At 49.5% G+C, this 22,601-nt stretch overlaps 1 protein-coding gene across 5 annotated transcripts; it reads left to right on the forward strand.

Moving 5' to 3' along the window:
- The first annotated feature begins 216 nt into the window (after nt 1-216).
- Nucleotides 217-16,008, forward strand: LOC128275402 (uncharacterized). 5 transcript variants are annotated; one of them, XM_053013887.1, is made up of 2 exons: nt 217-283; nt 11,705-16,008. In XM_053013887.1, the coding sequence occupies exon 2, from the start codon at nt 11,714-11,716 to the stop codon at nt 13,697-13,699; it is 1,986 nt and encodes a 661-aa protein (XP_052869847.1). In that variant the 5' UTR covers nt 217-283; nt 11,705-11,713; the 3' UTR covers nt 13,700-16,008. The 5 variants fall into 5 exon arrangements, with proteins under 5 accessions (XP_052869847.1, XP_052869848.1, XP_052869846.1 ...); XM_053013888.1 differs by lacking the exon at nt 217-283 and adding an exon at nt 2,120-2,236; XM_053013886.1 differs by lacking the exon at nt 217-283 and adding an exon at nt 9,074-9,191.
- The last annotated feature ends 6,593 nt before the right edge of the window (nt 16,009-22,601 follow it).

The raw sequence follows: 22,601 nt of genomic DNA on the forward strand, positions 1-22,601 counted from the left end.
GTGGCTCATTTTCAATTTGATTTCGACCGTTGGCTTGCGGATTGCCTACTGTGTGTGTGTGTGTGTGTGTTGGTGAGCACAGTGAGTGGTCGCATCACACACACACAGTCCCAGCCCAGCAACACAACGTTTGCGGTTGTGTAGGTGCGGCTGGTTGGCTTTGCCGTCGGCGGCGAGTATAGTTTCACGGCGTTTCAGTTCGGCTCTCGCGTTCAGCAGACGGCTGCCGCAACGGGTCCCCGGAATCTAACCCAAACGCGGCCAAACGCGCGCACACCGTGTGGTAAGTGGAAAGCACCTAACGCAACGGTAACGTTTCAGCCTCCATTAAAAGCTGACGCTTCGCGTTATTCGCGTTAGAGTTTTGCAACCGGATGGGCAAAGTAGGAAGTTTAGCAAGAAGAAGAAAGCCCAAGAAGAAGCATCGGATGTGAGTGGCTTTTCGATTGGATCATCCAACCGTCGCGTCTCGTATCGTGTATCGAGGTATCCCCAACACAGCATGCTGGCTACGCACTGCAGATAAGAAAGAGAGCAAGAAAAGGAATCGGACGAGAGAGTGAGCGAACGCGAGACACGCATTTAGCTCATGCCACACACGCTTTGAACTGGCGGTTCGCTGGTGTGCGTGTCAGCCGCGTGCGTGCGCGCGCGCGTGTGTGTGTGTAAAGAATTTTCCAACTTGCTTTACCCCAACATTCGCTCGCTTCTCGCCACGATCTCGAATGCGCGGCGGCGGCAGAACTAAAAGCGGCCTCCTTCGATAAGCGTGCGTGCGTGAAGTTCTTCTTCGAGGGCCGGCGTGCTGTGGTCGTTCATTCGGTGCGTGCATTCGGAACAGGATTGTAACCCCCCCAACGGTGAGCATGGTGTTTTGCCCCAGCGGTCACACATAAGCACGCGAATTGTTTCGTTTCTGTTCCGATTCGCGAGTATGAAAAACATCCGTATGGTGGTTTTATTTTTTTATTCGCTTCTCGGTAAGTTCTCGCTAGGTGTGTGTGTGTGTGTGTGTTGGTGAGAAAGTGTCTCGCATGTTTTGTTTCGTTCTGTTGCACGCGACCTTTCTTTCCTCGCGGACGCGAGAGAGCGAGAGAGAACCCTCAACTGATGGTGAGAACGGCAAGGTGAGCAATTTGGCTCACCTTCTGTTGATTTTTTTTGCTTTTGCCTCATTCGCCGTCGTAGGAAGAATTTTTTCGCGCCGCGCATTGAATTTCCGGCATCGAATGTGTGTGTGTGTTTGCGTGTGTACGCGGCCAGAGCGCAAGAAGTACACACAGGGTAGGCGGCGAGCCCATCGTGGCCAAAATCGTTGACCGCAACGTCGTCGTCGGCTGCAGAAGAGAGTAGTGGTGGTGTGGTGTGTACAGGGAAAGGTGGCGTCAGCTCTACTAATTGCGCGGTAGCACTGGCAGGGTAACATCCATTTTGTTGTTGTTGTTGCTATCTGGGTCTTCGCCCCGTGAAACGGGCAGGAAAAGCATTGAATAGCAACGCATGCTACCTCCGAAAGGGTTCGTGAGCATTATATTGCCGTCTCTCGCTGAGAGTGAGCGAGCGAGCGAGCGAATGAGAAGAGTGCGTGAGACAGCCACGGGGCAACGCGCGTTGCCGTTCTATTGGTTTCTTTGCTCCTTTTTGGGCGTCGCGACGTACCAGGCACCTATTTATCCTGTATCCTGTATAGAGCAACTCTCGCTCGGTAAAGGAAGAGAGTGAGAGGTTCCGTCTTGCAAAGTATGCAAGGGATGGCGCGGTAACGGACGACGGGGCTTCTTAAAACATTCTCCACAACAAACATTAATCCGTTTGGAAGAGTGCGTGGCGTGGCGAGCGAGTGAGCAATCCGAAACGAAGCGTGCTCACACTTTTCGGCTCACTTCAGCAGTACGAGCGGAGAGAGTGAGCAAAGAAAGAGCGATAGAGTGAGAGAGAAGGAGGAATAAGACGACGCAGCGGCGGCGGCATCTTCGACGGCGGGTAACCGGTGAACGAGTCTGTGTATGTGTGTGTTTTTCGGGGTGAGTGTACAGCGCGCGCGTGTGTGTGTGTGTTTCGTCACGCGGCTTGGCTGTGGAGCCTCGCATTTGGTCGCAGAATTTTCCCCGCAGGTCATTCCTTGGAACGCTCTTCGTCGATTCGGTTGAATGTACGGGCCGCGTCTCGTCGTCGTTGTGTGTAGTGTGGCTCTAGAACGTGCGGATGGAATTCTCTTGCCGTGAAAAGCTACCCAGTAAGTGTGTGTGTGTGTGCGTGCGCGTATACGTGGTGTGTGATAGCGCGCGTCGCGCGTGGTACGCGGTAGCGAACGGGGAAACGGCGATAAAAAGTACACACACGGAATGCGAAAGCCGCCACGACGACGACGCGCGGGTTGATGCGTGGTCAGCAGTGTGGTGCGAGGTGCAAGGTCCAACACAGCCCAGCTATTGACGACGCTCCATTTTAAAAGTGTGAAAAAAGTGCACGATCAAGGAAAACCTTGCTGGGAAAAACGCGATCGAAGCGCAACCGGTGGACGACGATGTGCGTGTGTGTTTGGAGGAACATCCGCCCCGGACGGCCCCGCTTTTTGTTGTTGTCCCAAAAGCAGATGGCCAACTAGAAGCGCCGCTGAACAACGCTTGGGATTGATTATTTATGCACTTCTCGTCTTCTTTCTCGACAGCTCCAGTCCGCAGTTAGCTTTTGGAGGCCAAATGGCATATTAGTGTGCGAGAACCAGGCTACTTTGATAAGACGATGGAAATCATACTCCGCACCACTACGGCCCAGCCTTTCGTAGTTCCTGGAAAAGAGTTCATGGCCTCCCCCCAGTAGTCCCAAGAGTGGCCGTAGCCGTTGCCATTGGTTTAGGGCATGGTTGTTGGTGAATCATCGTAACCATTTACCATAGGAGACCCATAAACAAGGACGGCACGCCCTCTCTCTCTCCCGGTTGGCAAACATTCGGGGAAGTGATAATTTTTCCGCACAACATTGGGAGGCGTTGGGTGGCCGCATTTCGAACCGCCGACGTGCTGCAATACTGCTCCGTACCTCAGCAACCGGGTCAGCAGCGACGGCCGGCCTCCGCCTTGTGGTGATTGGCTGCAAGCCAATCTTCTCCGGTGCTTCGGTGCTCTCCCCTGGATGGACGGGCCTCCCCCTGGACAGCATAATGAGTGGTTTCTTGCTCGACTTTGCATGTCTGCCGCCCCGCACAGGCGTCGCCACACGCGAATCCCGCAGGCGTGCTCGAACCTCCCGGGACGGGCAGGTACCGCGGAAGGCTTGCCAATTGTTTTTTTTTAATGTTAGATACAATGAAGGACGGAAAAAATCGATACAAGAATGGGTGAATGGTGCCATACGGCGGCGGCGGCGGGTCCCTTTGTGTGCCTCCAAGGACACGCCGCAACGTTGTTTTTTTCCGGGCACCGTTCCCAAATTTGTTGCACAACAAATAATCCTTCTTATCGATAGAGAGCACGTAATACTAATCGCATCTAACCATCCGGCGTTCGGTTGCGCACCTAAGGGAATTCCGGTTTAAATGATGGATTGGACCTATAGGATCATTCGACACACACACACCGTTTTGTTACCCAAACGACGAGCCTTTTATAAAGGACACATAGTGCGCTACAATGGAGGAGTGTGCAATTAATTAAATTAAACATTTATAGAGCCCTTACATCGATTACCTGCCAAGTGGGACACAGCGACTAGTAGCGGTCAGCACGCCACTCGCTGTTAGTGGCTAGTAGTGGATCCTTCTTTTTTTGTGAACCACACCAAGTGGAAATGTGTTCACAAAATTCACTGTATTTATGCTTACAAGTAAACCTCGTGCCCCGGGTGTGCCTCGTCTAGTCTCGGTACACTGAACACAACAAAACACGGCTGGGGGAAACCTTTTGCTGCGTCGCATAGTTTTGTGCTGAAAAAGCAATCACGCGTCTGTTTTCTGTGTGTGTGCGAGGTGATGGGTGGTGATTGCATAAACTTCCGTCACTTTGGAGGAAGCAAAACAAAAAGCAACGCGAGGTGGCCATTTGAGCAGGAAGGCAGTAGTAGCAACAGTATAGCAGGTGGCTCGACTCATGTTCTACCTCACGTGGGCCACAATCAAGTGGTGAACAATGAAGCGACGCCGTGTGTGGTGTGCCCATGTGGCCCCGTGAACGATGCTAATGACACACAATGCTGCAATACGCACGACGACGACGGCGACTTGGAGACGGTAAAGGCGCTCTAAGAAGAGGGCTGGCTGACGCGTGGCCTTCGCTGAGCAATTAGCAGCAGCAGGCGGTGGCGACGACGCGACTCGAGAGAGAGAGAGTACGACCTAGCCAGAGAGTGAGAGAGCGTCTATTTGGCGAGATACTTGATGGCCATTTAGTGTGTAGACAACCGCGTCTCGCGAGCGTTCCTGACCGCCTCTGACCACCGAAAAGTGACCGGCCCCCGTTGTTAACGCCAAAAGTGTGAAATGAGATCGGGGAATTTCGTGGGTGAATGTACGCATTATCAGCTCTCGCTCGTGCACACACACACACTCTCTCAGGTTGCTACGGCGGTATGGGTTTTCGATTCGATTCACTCTAGAGTGGCACGCAAGACGGCTTTCCGTCTCGGCGCCTCCGGAATCCGAGAACAAATGTGCAAATCATCCCAATCTTCCAGAAGAGCCCATAGAATGAAACAGGAAATCGGGTTGAAACAGGAAAAGCCAAAATACACTTTTCTTTTCACAGCCTCCTTCGGCGGCACACTATGGCTCGCGGATCACGGATTCCGGTCCCCGTGAGCCGTATCTCGCTCTGCTGGTCTGGCTGCCGGTTTCTTGCTTGCTTTCGCACTCCTCTCAGGTGGCCATATGTCGGAAACCCGGGACCCAACCCGACGTGTGCTGCGCTATTCTGTGCTTACGTAAAAGTTGAGAACACTGTACCGCCTTCTTTTCGTTCTGTATCTCCCCCGGATTCTCCTGGTGGCGGCCCGGTTTGTCTTGGACTCTTCTACACCCGGATTTTCGAGAGGTGGTTGACGCACGATTCCTCCTACTCTTTGCTGTCTTTTATTCTTGCGCCAAATGCGATTCGTGATCCCGACCCCGGGAACTTGTTCCCAAACGGGGGGACTTCGTCCAAAAGACACACTTCCTGGTGCCGTGAATAGTGTACAGGTTGGTGTGAAAAGATGCACTTTTGGTTCTCCTCAGCTAACACGACATTTCGAACCGGATTCGCCTAGTTTGCGTCGGGCCCCAGCTGATTGTCGTTTTTCGTGTCCGACCATTTGCGTTACATTTTTAGCACCAAAGACCGAGTGGCGACGCGTAACACTTTTTCTCGGGGTGGGGTGGCCATTGCCACTTTGCAGTTCAAAAATACAACCGACAGAAGATCCCCAAGGAAGCCGGACCGCTTGCTTGCCTTGCCTTGCTGTTGAGCTTTGCGTTTAAAAATAATGCTTCGCTGATCGCGAGTGTGTGCTTTCGGGACGATTTCTTCGGCTTGGGATGCGAATTATGTAAGGGAATATTCCTCGAATGTAAAATGTTCGATGTAAATCATCAAATGTGCGGCTTTCTCCCACATGATCGCTATAATCTGGCAATTATGTTGTCGATTTCGCTGCTGGGATAACACATGGACTGAAAAGTCTTGGGCCTATAAGAAAAAACACATTAATGTTATCTCCGTTACGAGCCACACAATGATTCCAGCGCCGTTCCAACATTTGCACAGCCTTGTAAAAGGATTAATCTTTTACCTAAAAATAGGCCTCAGTTTCTCCGAAAATCTTTCCACTCGAACGAAACTTCTAACCGATGAGCATTTTCTTAAGGGTTGCGAACAGCCAGTAATCGCTAGGAGTCTTGATGAAGCCATTTTTTGGTTTTCTAATGTTACCGCCTCATTTGGACATCTACGACCACGTTAGAAGCCAGCAAACCAAGGTTTTATTGTTATTTCTGATGGAGCGGAGTCTTTAGAACAATTTTCAAGCCTTTGCTTGAACGGTATTTCTTACCATCAAGAAGCAGTATAAAATTAAAACACGAAATTGTTTTTGGTCCACAGTTTTGAAAATAACAAAAATAGTGTGACCCTTAACAATAATGCACAAACTTGTCAGTAGAATATCATGAAATTTTAACAACTTTCTTTTGAAGGTTCTAACCTAACTGAAAAAACGGAGAATGCAATATGACTAGCACCGTCTAGGACCGAGACTTTTCAACCCATGTGTTAATAATCGCGACGACTCCGGACGACGGCAAAATTGTAGTTGAAAACGGTTTTTCGTTGCGCCCTCGATGCGTAGTTGTTGTTTTCCGATACACCCAGTGAGTTTATCTTCCCAAATGTTTTTTATCACTTAAACATCCGCCTCAAACTCGATGGTAGCTATGGTGTTCCGTACCACCACCGATATCAGACCCGATTGCTGCCTAAAGGGCCCAAAGAAGGATTCCCGAAGCTAATCATAATCATTTGTGGTCGACACAACCCACCACACTGTCTCCTATGGTCTCCAGGCGTGGAAAATGGTTCCATGTATTTCCTATTTTGTTGTGGGTCGTCCGCGTTGATTCTTTTAAGTGTGTAGCTTATTGAGCAACACATTGAGTTGGGAGGAAAACGGAAACCTCAAGCTCTCTCTAACCCGCCACCAGCATATTTTCATGACCTCCTCCGCACCATCCACATGACAATCAGCATTAGCATTAGCGGCAGTATTGTCAAAAGTCGTTCCGTCGTCGGGGGTAGGTATTTTGTCGACGAGAATGGTGCTGTTTCCTAATCGTGCCCACTAATGGGGTACCCTTATGTGCTTGCTGTGCTTTGTGGGTCACATGATGCTTTCTTTTTTTTTATTATATCCGAACTTATATCAGAATCGACGGCCTCTGTAATTCTTGTAATTAACCTTTCCACCAGCATAATGTTACAGCATTATACGGTTCATTACAAGTCCCAATTGAAAGACGATTTGGCATATGAAATGTAATGGTTTCTTGCTGTATGTTAATATCCGTATCATCCGTCTCAAAATACTACTCTTGGATGATTGTGATGTGAGCTTTGGTTTGCATCAATAAAATAGATCATTTTCACACGATTCGTGCCTCAGGAAAGCAACATTGTGGGACGTTTCGAGCAACACAGGCAATCAGGAAGTAAACCCTTTGCTCCAATAAAGTGCCCAGTTCGCGGTCTGTGATCACTTCGAAAAGTGCGTGAACCGAAGCAGACACACCCCAACAGAGAAAGTGGAGCTACGCGCTCTCGCCGCAAGTGGGCCGTGCGGCGCACCAGTGGGAAATTCATGGACGGTACGCAATTTACATCGTTACTAGAGTTACGTCCCTCGCTGTCCTGGCCTCTGGCGTTCGGTTGAAAACAACACACACCCCATCATATTGCCGAATGCTGGTGCGAGAGGATAATTCGCGCGCGCATTTCACGTGAGCGAGCGTTCGTGAGAGAAATGATGCGACGAGAGCTGCTCACCGCCGATCTTCGATGTTTCGCTCTCGCCTCGTGCGTGAGGCGCTTTTCCGTTCTCCTTTTGCGTTACATTTTTCGTTTTGTGGCCATTGGGAGTTGCGCAGCGCGTCACTTATCGCGAGCGGAGCATGACTCACGGCGTGAGGCTTGTGCTGGCGTCCTTCGCTCAGTTGTTTGTTTCGCTCTCTTTCAGTGAGCAAACCTTGCGCGCGCGTGAGTCGCAACTTCGCGCGTTTTTTCGCGCTCAGCGGAGGTCAATAATAATGGCGGTGATATGAGATTTCGGTTGATTTGTCTGTTTGGACAGGCGATTAAAGAGCTGTGTTTTCAAAGTAGGTCACCATCGACGCGTAATTAAATCGTATAAATGTCACGATATCGTTGACACGTAATAATGTTCTTTGTGGTTCTATGTGAACTTGGATCACAACATCAAAGTGTGGTGACTTTTTCCATGGTTGCAGTGGTGAGTAAACTAAATTAAAACGCCCCATAGTGCATTTCTCCGATAACATTACATACAGTGCCCGTGTGTTGCGAGATTGCTCTAGGCGCATGCCGCTGTTCAGCAGCTAGTTGGCCCCCAGCGACGCCATCTCGTCGTGCCCTACGAAACAATGTGCTCACAAACACAACTTAAAATGTATGTAGAGAGTATGATCACAACACCACACAGGCCTTATTAGTGGGCACAAGTGCGTTACGAATGAGATAAGTTTCGCTTTCACGTACAACTACACAAACACACACACACAGGCGACGGGTATCGCGATAAAAGGCCAGACCGTATTAAGTGCACTCTGCCTCGGCACACGCACGCACGGTTTGTGCGCCCCCAGCGCTTTTGGGTCGCGATCCAATGATGGTGGGTAAAGTGCTTGTGTTTGTGGCACACAAAATTGGTTTGAACACATTTTAAGTTACTTTTCACAAAAGTGTGTACTTTACTATTTTGAATAATTACATTATGTTTTGATAGATAAAACAGGGTGGGGACGTAGAGGGAACAACCCGTTACATGAGGTCGGATTGTCCAATGCTTTCTCCAATTCTCACATGCTTCACAGTTACTAATGTGTTGATTGAGGTTGATTCGCTAAAAGTAATTCGTGTTTCGTCCTTTTTCAGTCCATCACATCGTCTGATCGTTAATGTTTTGTGACTCTGCCGGTGATTGAGGTGGACCTTCCGGTGAGTTGACTGAATCTCGAACCGTCTCAAGGTGTCTGTTTGGCTCTGTGTTGCGAACCCAAGATCACAGCACTACTTTTTGGTGATGATAATTTCAGTTCTTATCGCACTTTTTCAGCGTTCTACGGGGGAGATACGTTATGCGGCGGCAAAAGCCAGGCATTGGTCGATTCAGCCCCAAAACTCTAAACAAGAGAAGCTTACGTACGAAACTACGTGAACAACAGGAAGGCACTGAACGCCGCAAACTAGAGCGTGGACCGAATCACAGTGGACCGAAACAGTTCCATTTGAAGACTCCTGGATTTTTGGGTGATTGTGAATACGGTAAAGTCAAATTGCCGTTGACTCAACCCCCTCCAGCGTTGCCCTCTTCGCCTGATGGCCCGACCTACAACAATCGAGCGATTCCTTGGCGACTGTCGTCCACCACGACCGCAACGGTTGCTTTCGAATAACGTTTGAAGAAGGAAAAAACTCAGACCGACTTCCAAGGTAATTTCTGCGCAAACTAATCTTTGTTTGGATTTTATCCTGAGCCTCACACATTCCGTTAACTCTCCTAATCGAGAGAATTCATATGACGAGTGTTAGAAATGGTTACGATAGCAACACCGTTTCAGTGTGCGGGGCGGGTGAATCTGGTTGCTGCGGAACCAGCTCCCAATTCTCCCAGCGAGCGTGTGCCCTTCAATCGTGCCGCGGTGCACTATCTGTGTATTTGTAGGTTCATGCTGCTGCTGGTGATGATTGCAACCGTCCTCTGCATCTCCCCCACCGGGGGGAGAGAGACGGGGCCGGGGGTCAGTGCGGCGCAACCGGTGGTGGGAAGAAAAACAACAATCCACCCATACGTCCCCCCTTAGAGTGGGCGCCGCCGCCGCCGCTGTGACCTAGTGAGAGAGGGTTGTGCACCACGCTCACGACGACGGCGGTCGGCGGCGCATATTCACAGACTGACCGTGCCCCGTGTGATCGGTTGGGCGCAGTTTGTAACTGACACGGCCCGGCACCAGTCCAGTTCGGTTGTGGTGTAGCGCCGCGCATCATTTTGCTGCTGTTGCGCCGCTGCAAGTTGCATCCATCCGTGCCAAAGAAACGCGGGGATTTTTTGTGCAGTGATCAAAAAGGAGACAGTGATCGAGAGAGAGAGAGAGAAAGGACGGGGGCTGCTGGGCGCGCGTGGGCCCATTTTAGGATGATGGTCACAAGCACCGTTTTTTAGTGCCGTTTATGGTCATCGGTCGCGTAACCAGCACACGACGCGCGCCCCCCGGGTTTGTGCAGGTGGACGGACCGCGGACACCCCTTCGCCAACACGACGCCATACAGAGAGAGAGAGCAGGGTCACCGTTTAAGCGAGGGAGAGACAGTAAGAGAGAGAGAGAGAGAGACGGTGTTGTTGTGTGTGAGCAGAGTGAAGAAAAATTTCAGTTTAAATATATCCTCTAGACACAAATCGCGTGGGGAGAGAAGAGAGCGATCGGTGGAGGTGTGTAGTGCACACTCCCGGTCCCGGTGATCCGGTTTGGTTTGGGTTGGTGCTTCCGCTGAACCTGGTGCTGGTGTGGTGATCGCCACCCGCTAAAGATTTCATGGCAGAAATCATGAAAAGAAAAGTGAGTTACACAAAAGGTAGACCGGCCCTGAAGACGATCATCTCTTAAAATTATTGTAACCTGTTGGTGTGTGTGAGGCTTTGTGATCTTGATCATCCCCCGTGGGTGGGTGCTGGTGGTGCGAAAATTAGCCGCGCTATTCCGTATTTAGCGTCGACTCGGGATGGTTCCCCTTGGCTATTGTTTCCACGCTGTGGCCACCACCACCAGCAGCAGTAGACAGCGTGCACTGAAGTGTGAAGCGTGTGTGTGTGTGTGTGTGCGACGACGCGTGTTATCTGCGCACGCGCCCGTCCGTGCGCCCGTGCGCCCTTTACGCGCGCGGGAGTCTTGGCGTGATTGAAAAAAGACGGGGCTTTGTCTCCGAATCGAGCTCGCGCTCGCGCGCATAATGACCACCCCACCGTCCACAACATGCAGGGTTTTAAAATTATGCGCGGCTGCCTTCGAAGGGGCGGACCACTTTGTTGTCCGGTTGAGGGGGGTCCGTTCATTCGCATCATCGTCATCCGACGACGGCGTGCAACTTACGCAACTCTCTGATGTGTGTGCTACATAGTCACCATATAACCAACACCACCAGCTAATCTCGGCTCTAATTTCTAATGTCGATCGACTGTCGCCAGTGCACTCCGCGGCGACATGCACCTGGTGCAGCACCGATTAAAAGCGAATCGATGAGATCAGTGTGTGTTCGCTACTGCTGCTGCTGGTGCTGCTGTTCCGATCGATCACAGCTTTAGCAGGGGCCTAAGAAAATCTTCTTTTAATTTTTGGTGGGTGATTCAAACAATGAAGGTCTGCTAATATGCTGATGCAACAATAATTAGGCTGTCGTTGTGAATCGTGTGAGTCAGCATGTTGCGGTCCGCTTGTGTACGACGCCATCGGTCGAGAAAGCCAAATAGCGATCTGGGCTGCGATACCACCGTCCTGTTGATTGTGGGCAGGAAAATGCGTATCAACAAGTAGGAAGCTCAGCGATACCAGTCTTTGCCGCGCGTGAATCAACACAGTGAGAATGAGGGATGGTGTTGTTCCGTGATCGGGTGATAAGCGGAATTTCAGGTGGTTTGAATATTGCGCGTTCGGGTGGAAGAGACGCAGAGTTCGAGCGAGACCGAATGTGTTGTCACGACGATCAGTCGCATATACGCACCAGATTGGTGGTGTGTCACGCGCCCTCCTTATGACCCGTACCGCGTGTGTTGATGATGGTCTTGATACTTATCGTAATAATCTTGAGCAAGTGACTCAAACAAAGAGCCACAATGAAAGGTTGTGTTTCGCGCGCACTTCGAGAACCGTCCGCTTGATAGCTCGTTACAAGAAAATGGCATCGTTTCGAACCGTTTCAACTAATTCTGCCTTTTTCTTGTTTGTTTTTAGGCCGGTATTATGAAAATTAACAACCAGAGTCCCAGTGCAGCACCGGAGAAAGTGAAAACCCGATCAGCCGCCAGCAAGGAGGCGCAGGAGCAACAAAAGTTGAACGGGTCACCGCTACTAGCCACGAAGGATTCCGCGGCTTCCAAAGGAAGCAAGCAGCAGCAGCAGCTAAAGAAGGTTCCAGTTCAGGCAGCCTTCACCGCGAGCGGTACGTTCGACCGACCCTCGGTGGGCGGCGAGTCCAGCAGTAGTGGCGGTGGCGGCGGTGGTGGTGGTGCCCGTACCCGTCGACAGCTGCTGAAGAGAGAACGTGAGGAAGAAACGGAGACAGTGAAAAAAGGCGACGCATCGAACGAATCGGCGTCTGTCGATTCGGAGCTACTGCAGAAATCGTTGGCTTCTTCCGCCAAGAAGTCACAACGGGGGCACGAGGACCTGTCCGAGCAAGAGCCATCATCATCCGTGTCACCACCACTGCTAGGCTTTGACGAGGCGGGTCCACAGGACGCTTCGGAGAGATTCCCGGTACGACAGCAGGAGTCAGCTTTTGCGAGCTATTCAAAAAGGCTCCGACTCCACACCATCCATTCGTACACTGCTACCGAACAGGACGACGACGAAGACGACGAGTTTGGTGCCGAAGGATCGTCCTCGTCGACGGCTTCCGCTGTGGAGGACATCGAAGAGGAGATGGACCACCACCACGCCGCCGGTGGTCTGGTGACCGCGGGGAGCCGAGCGCGCAAAATCGTTAAGCTCGAGAAAGTGGACACAGAGGAGACGGTGGTGGACGATGAGGGCTCGACAACGATCTTCATGACGGAGGAGGACTACCAACTGCATCAGCAGCATCAGCAGCAGCAAGATGAACAGTCTGCGATGGATGAGTACGACGCGACGGCGGTACCAGGGGGTGGCAATGAGGACATGGAAGACACGGATGGCGGAGGTGCCGGTAGTGCGGCCTACAGTGGTGGTAACAGATTGTTCCGCAAGAAGGTGAAACGAAAAATCGCCCGAACTTCGGTGAGTTTTGGTGGTGGCAGCAGTGGCGAGGGCAGCGTTGTCGGAGGCAACGTCACGATATCGTCGGCCAAGGCGAAGGTTCAGATGTTGCACGAGTTCCCGACCCTGTTTCTCGGGCTCCGGCGGAACCGTATGTTTCTCGTCACCTCGCTCGCCCAGTCGTTCGATCTGAACCAGCGCGACATCATTCTGGCGCTGCGCAAGATCAAACTGAACGAGAGCAGCGCCCGGCTCGGGATGGTGTTCGGTGTCGACTCCAACGAGGTCGACGTGCTGGTCCACACAAACGTGCCTAAGATTGCGGACTGTTTGCGCAACTTCATCCTCTGGCCGGATGATTTCACGATGAAGATGAACGTGCCGATCAAGCTGCGGCAGCACTTTAACCGGATCCACCTAATACTGAACTATCTGGTGGTGCGCCTGAAGTCGAACGCCGTCCGCACGCTCACGACGCTCGCCGACGTCGACGCGACGGCGAGCTACTGTCAGGTCGAGCAGTGCCACAAGGTGAAGTTTCTGATCGCGTCGACGCTGGACGGCTGCGTCTGCTTCGTGTCGCGCGCCTTCGCCTTCCAGACGGACGATGAGCAGGTCCTCAGCCAGTCCGGATTTCTCACAAAGTTCAAGACCAACACGAACCTGATCGCGGGCAAGAACTTTCACCACTTCGAGGATCGGCTTGCCAACGGGCACCATACGACCGATCACACCAACAACAACGGCGGTGCGATGGGGAACCATGCCGACGACGAGCCGGACCACTTCGAGGACATCGTGTCGGAGAAGATCAGCAAAAGCCGAACGTTCAAGCTGAAGAGCTACATCGAGAACATCCTGGAGAACTTCCAGAGCTACCAGATGCTTCACCCGCAGACGTGCATCGATGGCCGAACGTTTTCGCTGCTGGACGATATCGTCGTGATCGTGGGCGCCCTCATCAACCTGCAGAAGCAGGAGATCGAGTAAAGGGGGGAAGGCTGCAAGTAGCGCATCGATGGGAGTTGATTTCATCGCGAGACACGAATCGCCTGGTGGACGAGCGTAGCGACCACGCGTAGCCGATGCAGTCCGTGAGCACACCGCGCCCTTCTTCTTACCGTGCAGCGTCACCAAGATGCAATGGGGCGACGACGAGGAGTGTAGTGAAGCCATAGGAGAGCGAGTCTTACACTTATTCGCAATTGTAAAGCTCTTATATATTACGTTTTTCTTTTTCCTTAACTCTGTCGAACCTGATTCAGCATCGCTAAGAACTTCCCGTGGAAGTTGTACACTCTGAATCCAATAGAAAAAAGGGATCCCCCACCAACTGAGAATCAAATTCCCCATTGCTGGACCGCTCTCGTTTCGGTGGTCTGTCCCGGTCGGAACCCAGCCTCGGTGATGCGGAAGAAGAGGGCGCGACTCGCGGCGAACGTCGCGGAAAACGAGATTCTATTTTTCCCGTTTTTGTGTGTAATTTTCTTTCACACCGTGGTTTACTGTGTATGTACAGTAGATTGTAAGTCATAGCAGAATGCATATAATAGAGGAGGAGCTGCGTATTGTAAGCCAACAAACCGAGTTTTGCTGGACCGTGAAGAAGGCGCTACGTGTTTTTTCGGAAGTGTGCAGTGGGAGAGAGGACACAGTACACGGAAAAAGGCCGCTTAGTAAATGAAGAGAGTGTGTTAGGGAAAAGGAGTCGGCGCCAGCGATAGGATTTGGGGAACAGTGGTTTATAATATGTAGTCTGTGTAGAGGTGAGCCTTGCCCATTGGTCATTGCACTTTCGCGGGTTCTGCTAAAACGAAACGCTTCGTTGTACAAAGAATGACTTTGTTGTAAAAGACGTGACACAAGGTGCAGATATTAGTGTATCTTGGCAAAATATACATACGATTTACGCGGGATCACTGCGTGCGCACATCCTTATCTTACTAAGTAGCTTTGTTTTCAAGCGTGCTACATCATCAACTGGCAACTGCGCAGTGCAACTTGGACCTCGCGCGCAGATGTTTGAAATTCCTTCCTCTCACCTTTACAGCAACCAATGAAAGACGAAAGTGTGTGAAAACACTCTGATGCAGAAATTTTGGTGGCACCGAACTACGCAATCGCGAACTAATTAGACTACAAAAAGCCTTGCGGGGTTGCAAAATTCATGTTTTGCAGGGAACATACAAGGGAAAACAATAGAAATGTTACAAAGCTAATGGGCGGTGACCACAAAAAGAGAGAGAGAGACAGCGAAGAGAAGTCTAACGGTGGTGTGCTGTCGATTATGCATTGTGCAGAAATAACAGTAACAGAAAGGATGTTGCTTTTAAAACGCTACGCGCACTAACATTGCTGCAAACAATAGACAAAGATTAGAAACCGAAGTAAGAATGTAGCGCTTTACTGTGGAGTGCTTCACAGTGTGTGGGACAAAGAGTTAAAGCCGAACCGAAAAAACACAATAGAAAATAGTGCATAAAGATACAAACCCCGACAAGCGGCAACCGAAACAAAAGTAAGTGCGAGAGAGTGCGTGTGTGTGAAAGGGAACTGATACGAGCGCGTGAAGTGTGTGAAAAATAAACTGATTGGCTGCGAGTGACTGAAACCTTTTGACATAAACTAATGTTCTTATGATAAAACATACTATATGCTTGTGCGTGTGTGCAGTTCCGGTTTTTTCTGGTTTCACCGTAGGGCTGCTGCTGCACACACACACACACGGCAAATGGTTGTAGGTGATAAGCATATTCGACGATATAATGATGCCGAGAGGAGGTGTTAGCCATAAGCGGGAAGGGAAAACAGAACACATCAAGGGAAGGAATCGTGCGATTCATGCACGGAGCGGAGCGAAGCATGTCCACCGTGTGAAGGATTGAAATATCTGAAACATACGTATATGGATATATGAAGAACGGAGAGGCACCGAAAGGATGAGAAATAAACAATACACGAGAGAAAGACAGACTGCATGATTGAGATGAAGAAAAGAGAGCGGGAAAGCAAAGGAATTTGGCATTGTTTGATGGCCAATGAATGAAAGAAATGGTTAAGAAAGAATCTGGTGTGACGGTAGTGGAAAAGAGAAGATGTTACGCTGTTACAAGGTGGCGAAATAAAACATTACACTCCCACGAGAAGGCGCTTTGAAAAGTGCTAGAAAAGACCCCCCCAGAAGTGTTAAGTGGAAAACTAAACTCTTGCTAAACGTTTCACACAATCTCTAAACCACCCCCAGATGCATTCTTATTCAACTGATACTAAGCATGATTGCGACAGAAAGCAAACCCTTACACACGGTACACGAACAAGCTCGGATTTCGTAAGTTCCGATTGGCACCTGTAAATAGAAAACGAAAATAAAAATGATTGACGGAGAAGTGCAAACATGCTGTTTTCGCAACGAAGAATGGCCGGGTCTTACACAGGAATTTAGGGTTTCGTTCGAGTTTTGATTGGGGTTGTTCCTGCAATCTTCTGACCTCGACACGTTTACCAAATCAAATATTCACATCGACACTTTGAATGCGTTTTAAAAGGTAAAACTATTTTGATCAAAAAGTGAGAAATTCACCTTGGTCAGTTGAGGTGTGGTAGATTTGAAACCACAGCAGCGAAATGTTTCATTCGTGGCAGCGTGAAACATTTCATGCTTGATTGTGAGCGGAATTAAAAAAGCTTTTTTTAAATGATGCGCTTTCTGCGCTATATTTTTAAATGAAAACAGAATACAATCTGTTTCTATTTATCATTCGAGGGAGGGGTAAAATTTCCACAACTTCTATAGTGACAGTATGGTAGTTAATGAAACACATCAAAATCGTAGCGATAGCCCCAACTCGTTTGTTTCCCCAAGCATCCGGGGAGCGAAATGGACTCTCTCGCACCGAACCAATAAAGCTCCGACGAAACCCGACGTACGGAGCACGTGGCTTGTTTACGTTTTTTCCAAGTAGTTTTAGCTTTTCATTCAACCGACCGGAAAACCGACAGCCATTCGGAACACGCTACCGCTTTCCGTGGGAGCGACTCTCTCTCAAATTGTGGAGCTTTCTGGTGGTGGAAATGCGACTCTCTCGCCCCGTGGAGTTGAAAGTGTTCACGCTCTCTCACGGAAAACAGAAAATGAAAAAAATTCAAAAAAATTTCCGAAAGAGACCGGGAACGCAGGATCGAAAAGTTAGTCTGAGGCGGTCAGAAAATACTGAGATTAATTTTCAAACTCGCTTGCGTATCGCGCGACGTTGGTTTCTTGCGCTCTCCATATCCGTAAGTGTTTGCGAGTTGCGTTTCTAGCTTGCGTACTTTCGTGTGCCGGGTCAGTGGGTTCGCCGTTTGAGTTTTGGGGGACCTGTAAGACAAACCGTTTTTATTTAAAACCGCATTTAAGTCGTTTGGTGGACTGAATCACACACATGAAAAGTGAACTGAGCGTGTTGGCTGTAATTGATTAATTGAACAAGTGAACACAAAACGTGATATCATGCATTTCTGTGTGCCTGTGTCGGCGTGTTTTTAAAACCACTCAAGAAAAAAGTACCTTTGCGTGATGACAACTGATGTGAAGTGCAAATCCGTCTATCAATCTATTGGTTGACCGAGTATCACAGCAACACCTTGCTGATCGCGTGGTCTGACTGATCGCAGCATTTATCACGTGCTGACTTTCAACGTGTGCGATGTGCTCAATCATCGGGATCATTTGGGGTTGACACTTTTTGGGGATTTTGTGTTTCTGATTAACTGTGGTGTCGCAAGTTCGATTGACCGTTGTGCCCTGAGTGAGCGATTCTTGTATTTTTTGTCGCACTATTGCTCCGAATGCAACTGATCATTGGAACGTAAACTGGTGCCTCCGTTTGTGTGTGTGTATGTGCTGGTGTGAATCGTCTAAAATCAACTTAAAACCAAGCTCTCGTGGGAAGCAAATTTCGGCTTCGGATCATATTACTGATCGGTAGTGTTCGGACATTTAGTAGGCATCCAGTGCGCACCAACACCAGCAGCCGTTTTTGTAGGCTTAAAGCGTGCAGCGTAGTGGTTGCCAGTGAAGTTGGCAACAATCCGAAAGGTCAATCGGCGGCGAAGGAAAACGGGATTAACATTAGCGGCGAAACAAGAAGAATAATACGATCGTGTGCCCAGCATCCGATGTGTCTTTTACTCGGACACGCCTGAATGAGGTGTTTCATTTGAATAACCTGCACGGGGCTGATAAAGGTAAGTTTCTATACGCATCCGGGATTGCTATTGCTCTGCCTCACAAATATCCGGATTCCGGATTCAAACTCTGGTCTGATGCGCTCCAGGGAGGAACGATACGCAGCACTTTATTCCACCCTTTGCGATGGGACGGACAAGAAGAGATCTCGGACGTCAGGGCCAAAGATGGTACGGTTTTAATTGCAGTCTGCAGACCGTTCAGAGTGCTCCTCCCAGTGCAGAGCCAATTCCGGGCTGGATGTCTGGATCTGATTAGTTCTGTTTGGCGTGTGTTTCACCTTCGAATGTTCGCCGTAAAATTAGACGGCCCGAGGAGGTGCCAAAACCTGTCCAGTTTTCTTTTGATAGTTCTCTGCGATCTGAGTTCTTTTGCTTGCTTCAGTTCGCTGTTTTCTGCTAAACACCGTCCCGTTCGTTAGTACCCCGTTATCGTGCGTGACGGTGCGTAACGTAACGGCTACCGGTTCACCGGTGGGTTTCGAATTTCGCGGCTTTTCGCGGCCCGGCCACCTTTCGCGTGGTTCGGGATGGACCAATTTTTCATTTCCAACACGGTGGCTCGGTGGCTTACAGGCTTTTTATTTTCGGTGGTTAATTTGATCGTCTTCCACCCCCCCCTTAATCCGTTCCGTTTCGTTCTCTTTCTCTGGCTGTATCTGTTGCGTCTGAGGTGGAAACGGTTCTTTGAATTTGGTAAATCATTCACTCTGCCTAATCCAGGTTTTCACTCTGCTGCGTTTTCCTCCTCTTTGGGCGGGGGTGTAAATTCTCCCTCCCGGGGTTGATCTAACGGGGCGAACGGATTCTTCCGGGTTTTTTCTTCTTCAATGCGCTATTCTTCCCAATTGGAAATTCATTGATAGCGGTTCGTTCTTGCTCCGTTGGGCCAAATTAAGCACAAGAAATATGTGCCACCGTTTAAGATATTGGTATACGGGAGGTTTAAGTTCTTTGCTCAACGTGTTTTTCGTAGCAGCCGCTTTTATAGCACAGCTAAGCACATCGAGCCGAATTTGGAAAGGTGTACGGATAGTTACGCCCCGAGTTTTATTGATCTATCGGTGATATCATTCTTGGATTCGATTCGATTGTGCCGTTGCGTGTTAAAGAGTCATAATCCAAGCATATGCTTTAATTCTCGCGCCTTTAAGTTTACCGTGGGTTTGGTCGGTGGTTCGGTGATCAGTGATCGACGATCACCGATCGCTTTGAGCAGATTTATGCAAATTTTTAGTCATTTTTCAAGGCAAGGTGTGTAATAAAACACCATACTGGAATATTTTATTCGCCTCAACACAGTCGTTGGCGGTGCGCATTTGATAAAGTGTTTAAAAGTATGGCATAGAAACAGAACGGACCCCAAATGTGGTCTTTCGTTTCAAGGCGGCTTAGACTAAGATACTGTCGTAAACTGTTTCACAAGCTCAACAGCTTTTTTGCTATCCTCAAGGTGCCTTTTACAGGCATTATCACTGCCTTCGGGTAGGCGTATTTTCGTCGATTACGTTTCAAAGTGAACCTTTTCTACCGCGGTGGGCTTACTTAACGTTTCGCGAGCAGTGATTGATTGATGCGCGGGATGATCATTCACCGGCGAATGTAGTCGACGTTGAGCGAAAAAAAGGCTCGATGAAATTGCTTTGGGTTCGTTTCGACGAAGCCCACAACGTACGGGTTGCGAAGAGACGAACGAAATCTTCCATCGGGTTGAGATTGTGGTTCGTTCCCTCGCATCTATCGTTTTCTTGGTCGTTCGATTGAATTAAAGGGTTACGAACATGGCAACCCTGATTTATGGGGCCCCCAAAACGGTTTAGGATGGCCACCTCTGTCTTTGTCCCCGGGCTAATGAAAAACTGCAAACGATGAGATAAAACGAACCAAAATTAGGCTACACATTCCTGGAGCCAGACGTTGGTCCTGGTGCACCCGCAGGTGACTGCAAAATAAATTCCGTTGCCGTTGACCTTCTGATTCGTTTCCGGTGAAGGGTGGTGAAAGTTACGTCTCACGCCGGTTTGAATGTAGCGGGAGAGAACACAACAACACAGAGCGGGATCATCCCGCCAGCGATTCTTCAATCTATCGCTGATCGTCTCAGGAAGAAGTCAGCACTCCTAGCTGGGGGGGGGATAAAGCCCAAAACCTGATCATCATCACCCTGGGTTCCGCGAGTCCCGGGAACTGGATGTTGGGTTTGGACCTAGCTGCGAGGAACCACGCACGACTTCGTGAAACCGGTTCAGGTTCCTCACCAGAAACCACTTTTTGGCTGTTTTGCGTGCCGTCAAGAATTGGGAACCGGCACTGGACCGGCGCTGTCTGGAATGCTTATGTTAATTTTGGGTGATTTCGACGGAGTGGACATGAACTTTGATAACACTGCCGGGATTTGTTCGCCGGGATCGTGGTGGATTTTGGTGTTGACTGCGTTTCTCGATATATTCTCGGTCTTCAAGTTCGGCACACCAAGGCACGGAATTCGATTTCATTTGCTTTCAGTTTTAAACGGCGCAATAGCAGCAGGAAGGCAGTGGTGGCAAAGTTAAATTACGTCACCAGCAAGGTTAATCCATATCAATTATACGAAAAATTCCATTCCTGCAAAATGCGCATTCCGGGACGAGTCGAAGCCGTTTCAAGGTTGCCACCCGATTCGCTAAACTGGACTCCTTCTCGGCGCGATGTCTCCATGCCCCTTGGACCATAAATAGTTCCAGCTCAGCTCGGCAAGAATTTCTCGGCAGCATCACGAAGATGGCGCGGGTGTAGAGACGATGTCTGCGCTCGCCGGGGCCAGGGGAGGAATATTTAAAGAATGACGTAGGCGTTTCGTTTGTTGTTGTTCGTGGGTTGAGGGAGACGCTGGCCGACGCTTGTTGCTGTTACTCAACTCCGCGCGGACCAGAAGATGATAAACGGTTGATTGTCGTGGAGGTTTGAGCGTATCTGACGCCTGTTTTCCGGTTTTGACGGCGGAGTAGAAACAGGTTTTGTCACCCGCTGCAAACGGATTTGATGGAAGTACAATCTGATCAGCCAATCTCAACCAAGTCGAGGCCGCGGGCGTAAGGGAACGTCCGTTTAGGCAGGTCTACTTTTGTTGCTCACAATTTTTGGAAGTCATCTTTCTATTGACTGTTCACATTTATTCATTGGACGTTTCTTTCTTAAATTTCTTTAAATCTCTTTTGAATTAGCATTTTTTTTTGTTAGATCTGATGGCTTTTGGGTGTTGATTGCACTTTTCCAAATCCCATGTTGGGACTGTGCGACGGAAAAGGCAACTTTTCTCCACTGCCTGTGGTTGTGGTGTTGCTGATGCAAATATAAACTGAAGTAAATCGCATCCTGCAGCGGCAAAGCTTTCGAAACAAAGTTTTATTGCAAAACAACTTGCTGTATTATACAGAATTTCGCCAAGTCCCCTTCGCCAGGATGCTGCAAATACCAGCCTCCAGAAGTGCCCGACTACACTACGCTTTGCGAGTAGTTTCGCAAAACTTCCACCAATTCTTGCCGGATGCCGGAGTCGGAAAGTTTTCGAGCGGCCGTAAATTGAAATGATGGCAAAAAGTTTCCGATTTTCTTTCAATGTAGCGCAGGCCCGCCCCCGAACGGAGATTGTCGCAAAAGGATATCGTTTCCCGTGTTCGGACTGTCGGTAGAGTCAATCCCGGGAGCGCTGGAACACTACTGCAGAGCAAGTTTAGTGTTCGCGTGCCCGGTGCGGCGGTTCGTTTGTCTGGGGAAATCTTTTTCCAATTTATTTTTTGTTCTTCCCGACCGACGAGCCTGTACATAAATCTCCAATAAATAGGCTCAGGTTTACCAACTCGTATTACCGCGCGTTGGGCGTCTGCTTTTTTGCCGGTTTCCGCGCACACACAGTTGGACACAACTCTCGGTTTCCGATCGTCTCGGTGTCGGAAAAGAAACCCCAACCGACGGAAAGACGGAAAACTCCCAACGGAACAGCCCAGGCGTGACGGAGTTTTTCCTTTGATTTGCCTCGTTCTTTCGGCCATGGCGTGGCCGGTGCTATCTTTTGATTTCATGAAAAGGCTCTCTGAGGGTCCTATCGCCAGCCCTTTTTTGGGCTCGTATCCTGCATATTTTCCTTTTTCATTGGAGCCAAAATGGATAGAAAAATAATGATTTGTTTTATTTATTACTGATATTCTGACGGGCTGCTGTTGTTTTTCTTTCTCGGAAAATCCCGACCGTGACGGTGATCTTTTGTTGGAGATACTCCTTTATGCCTGAATACGGAAAAAGAAGTCTAGCAAACCCTGTTGGGGCCTCTAGGTGGCCGTTAAAGCTGGTCGACGATTTGATAAGCTTCGTTGCTTGTTTGTTTTACTTTACCGTTTTTTATCAAGACTTTGCAAACTAAAGCAAACTCTTTTTTCCCTCGGAGAATTGGATGGAAAAACAATTTTCGGATTGCAAAGTTTTCGTAATACATATGTTGAGGGCCGCCAAGTTTCAGTCGAACTTCAGATCAAAACTGACCGTTACAGCTGCTACTCAAAGCCATCCTTATCCGTAAGGCAACACGGAAGCACGATAAAAAAGCCAATCAAGGAAAAGCACTCACCATCGGGCCGACGACGTACGGCGAGTGGCAGTTGAAAGCATTTAAACGGACTTCAAACACACG

Source organism: Anopheles cruzii, chromosome 3 (genome assembly GCF_943734635.1).
Source record: "Anopheles cruzii chromosome 3, idAnoCruzAS_RS32_06, whole genome shotgun sequence".
NCBI lineage: Eukaryota > Metazoa > Arthropoda > Insecta > Diptera > Culicidae > Anopheles > Anopheles cruzii.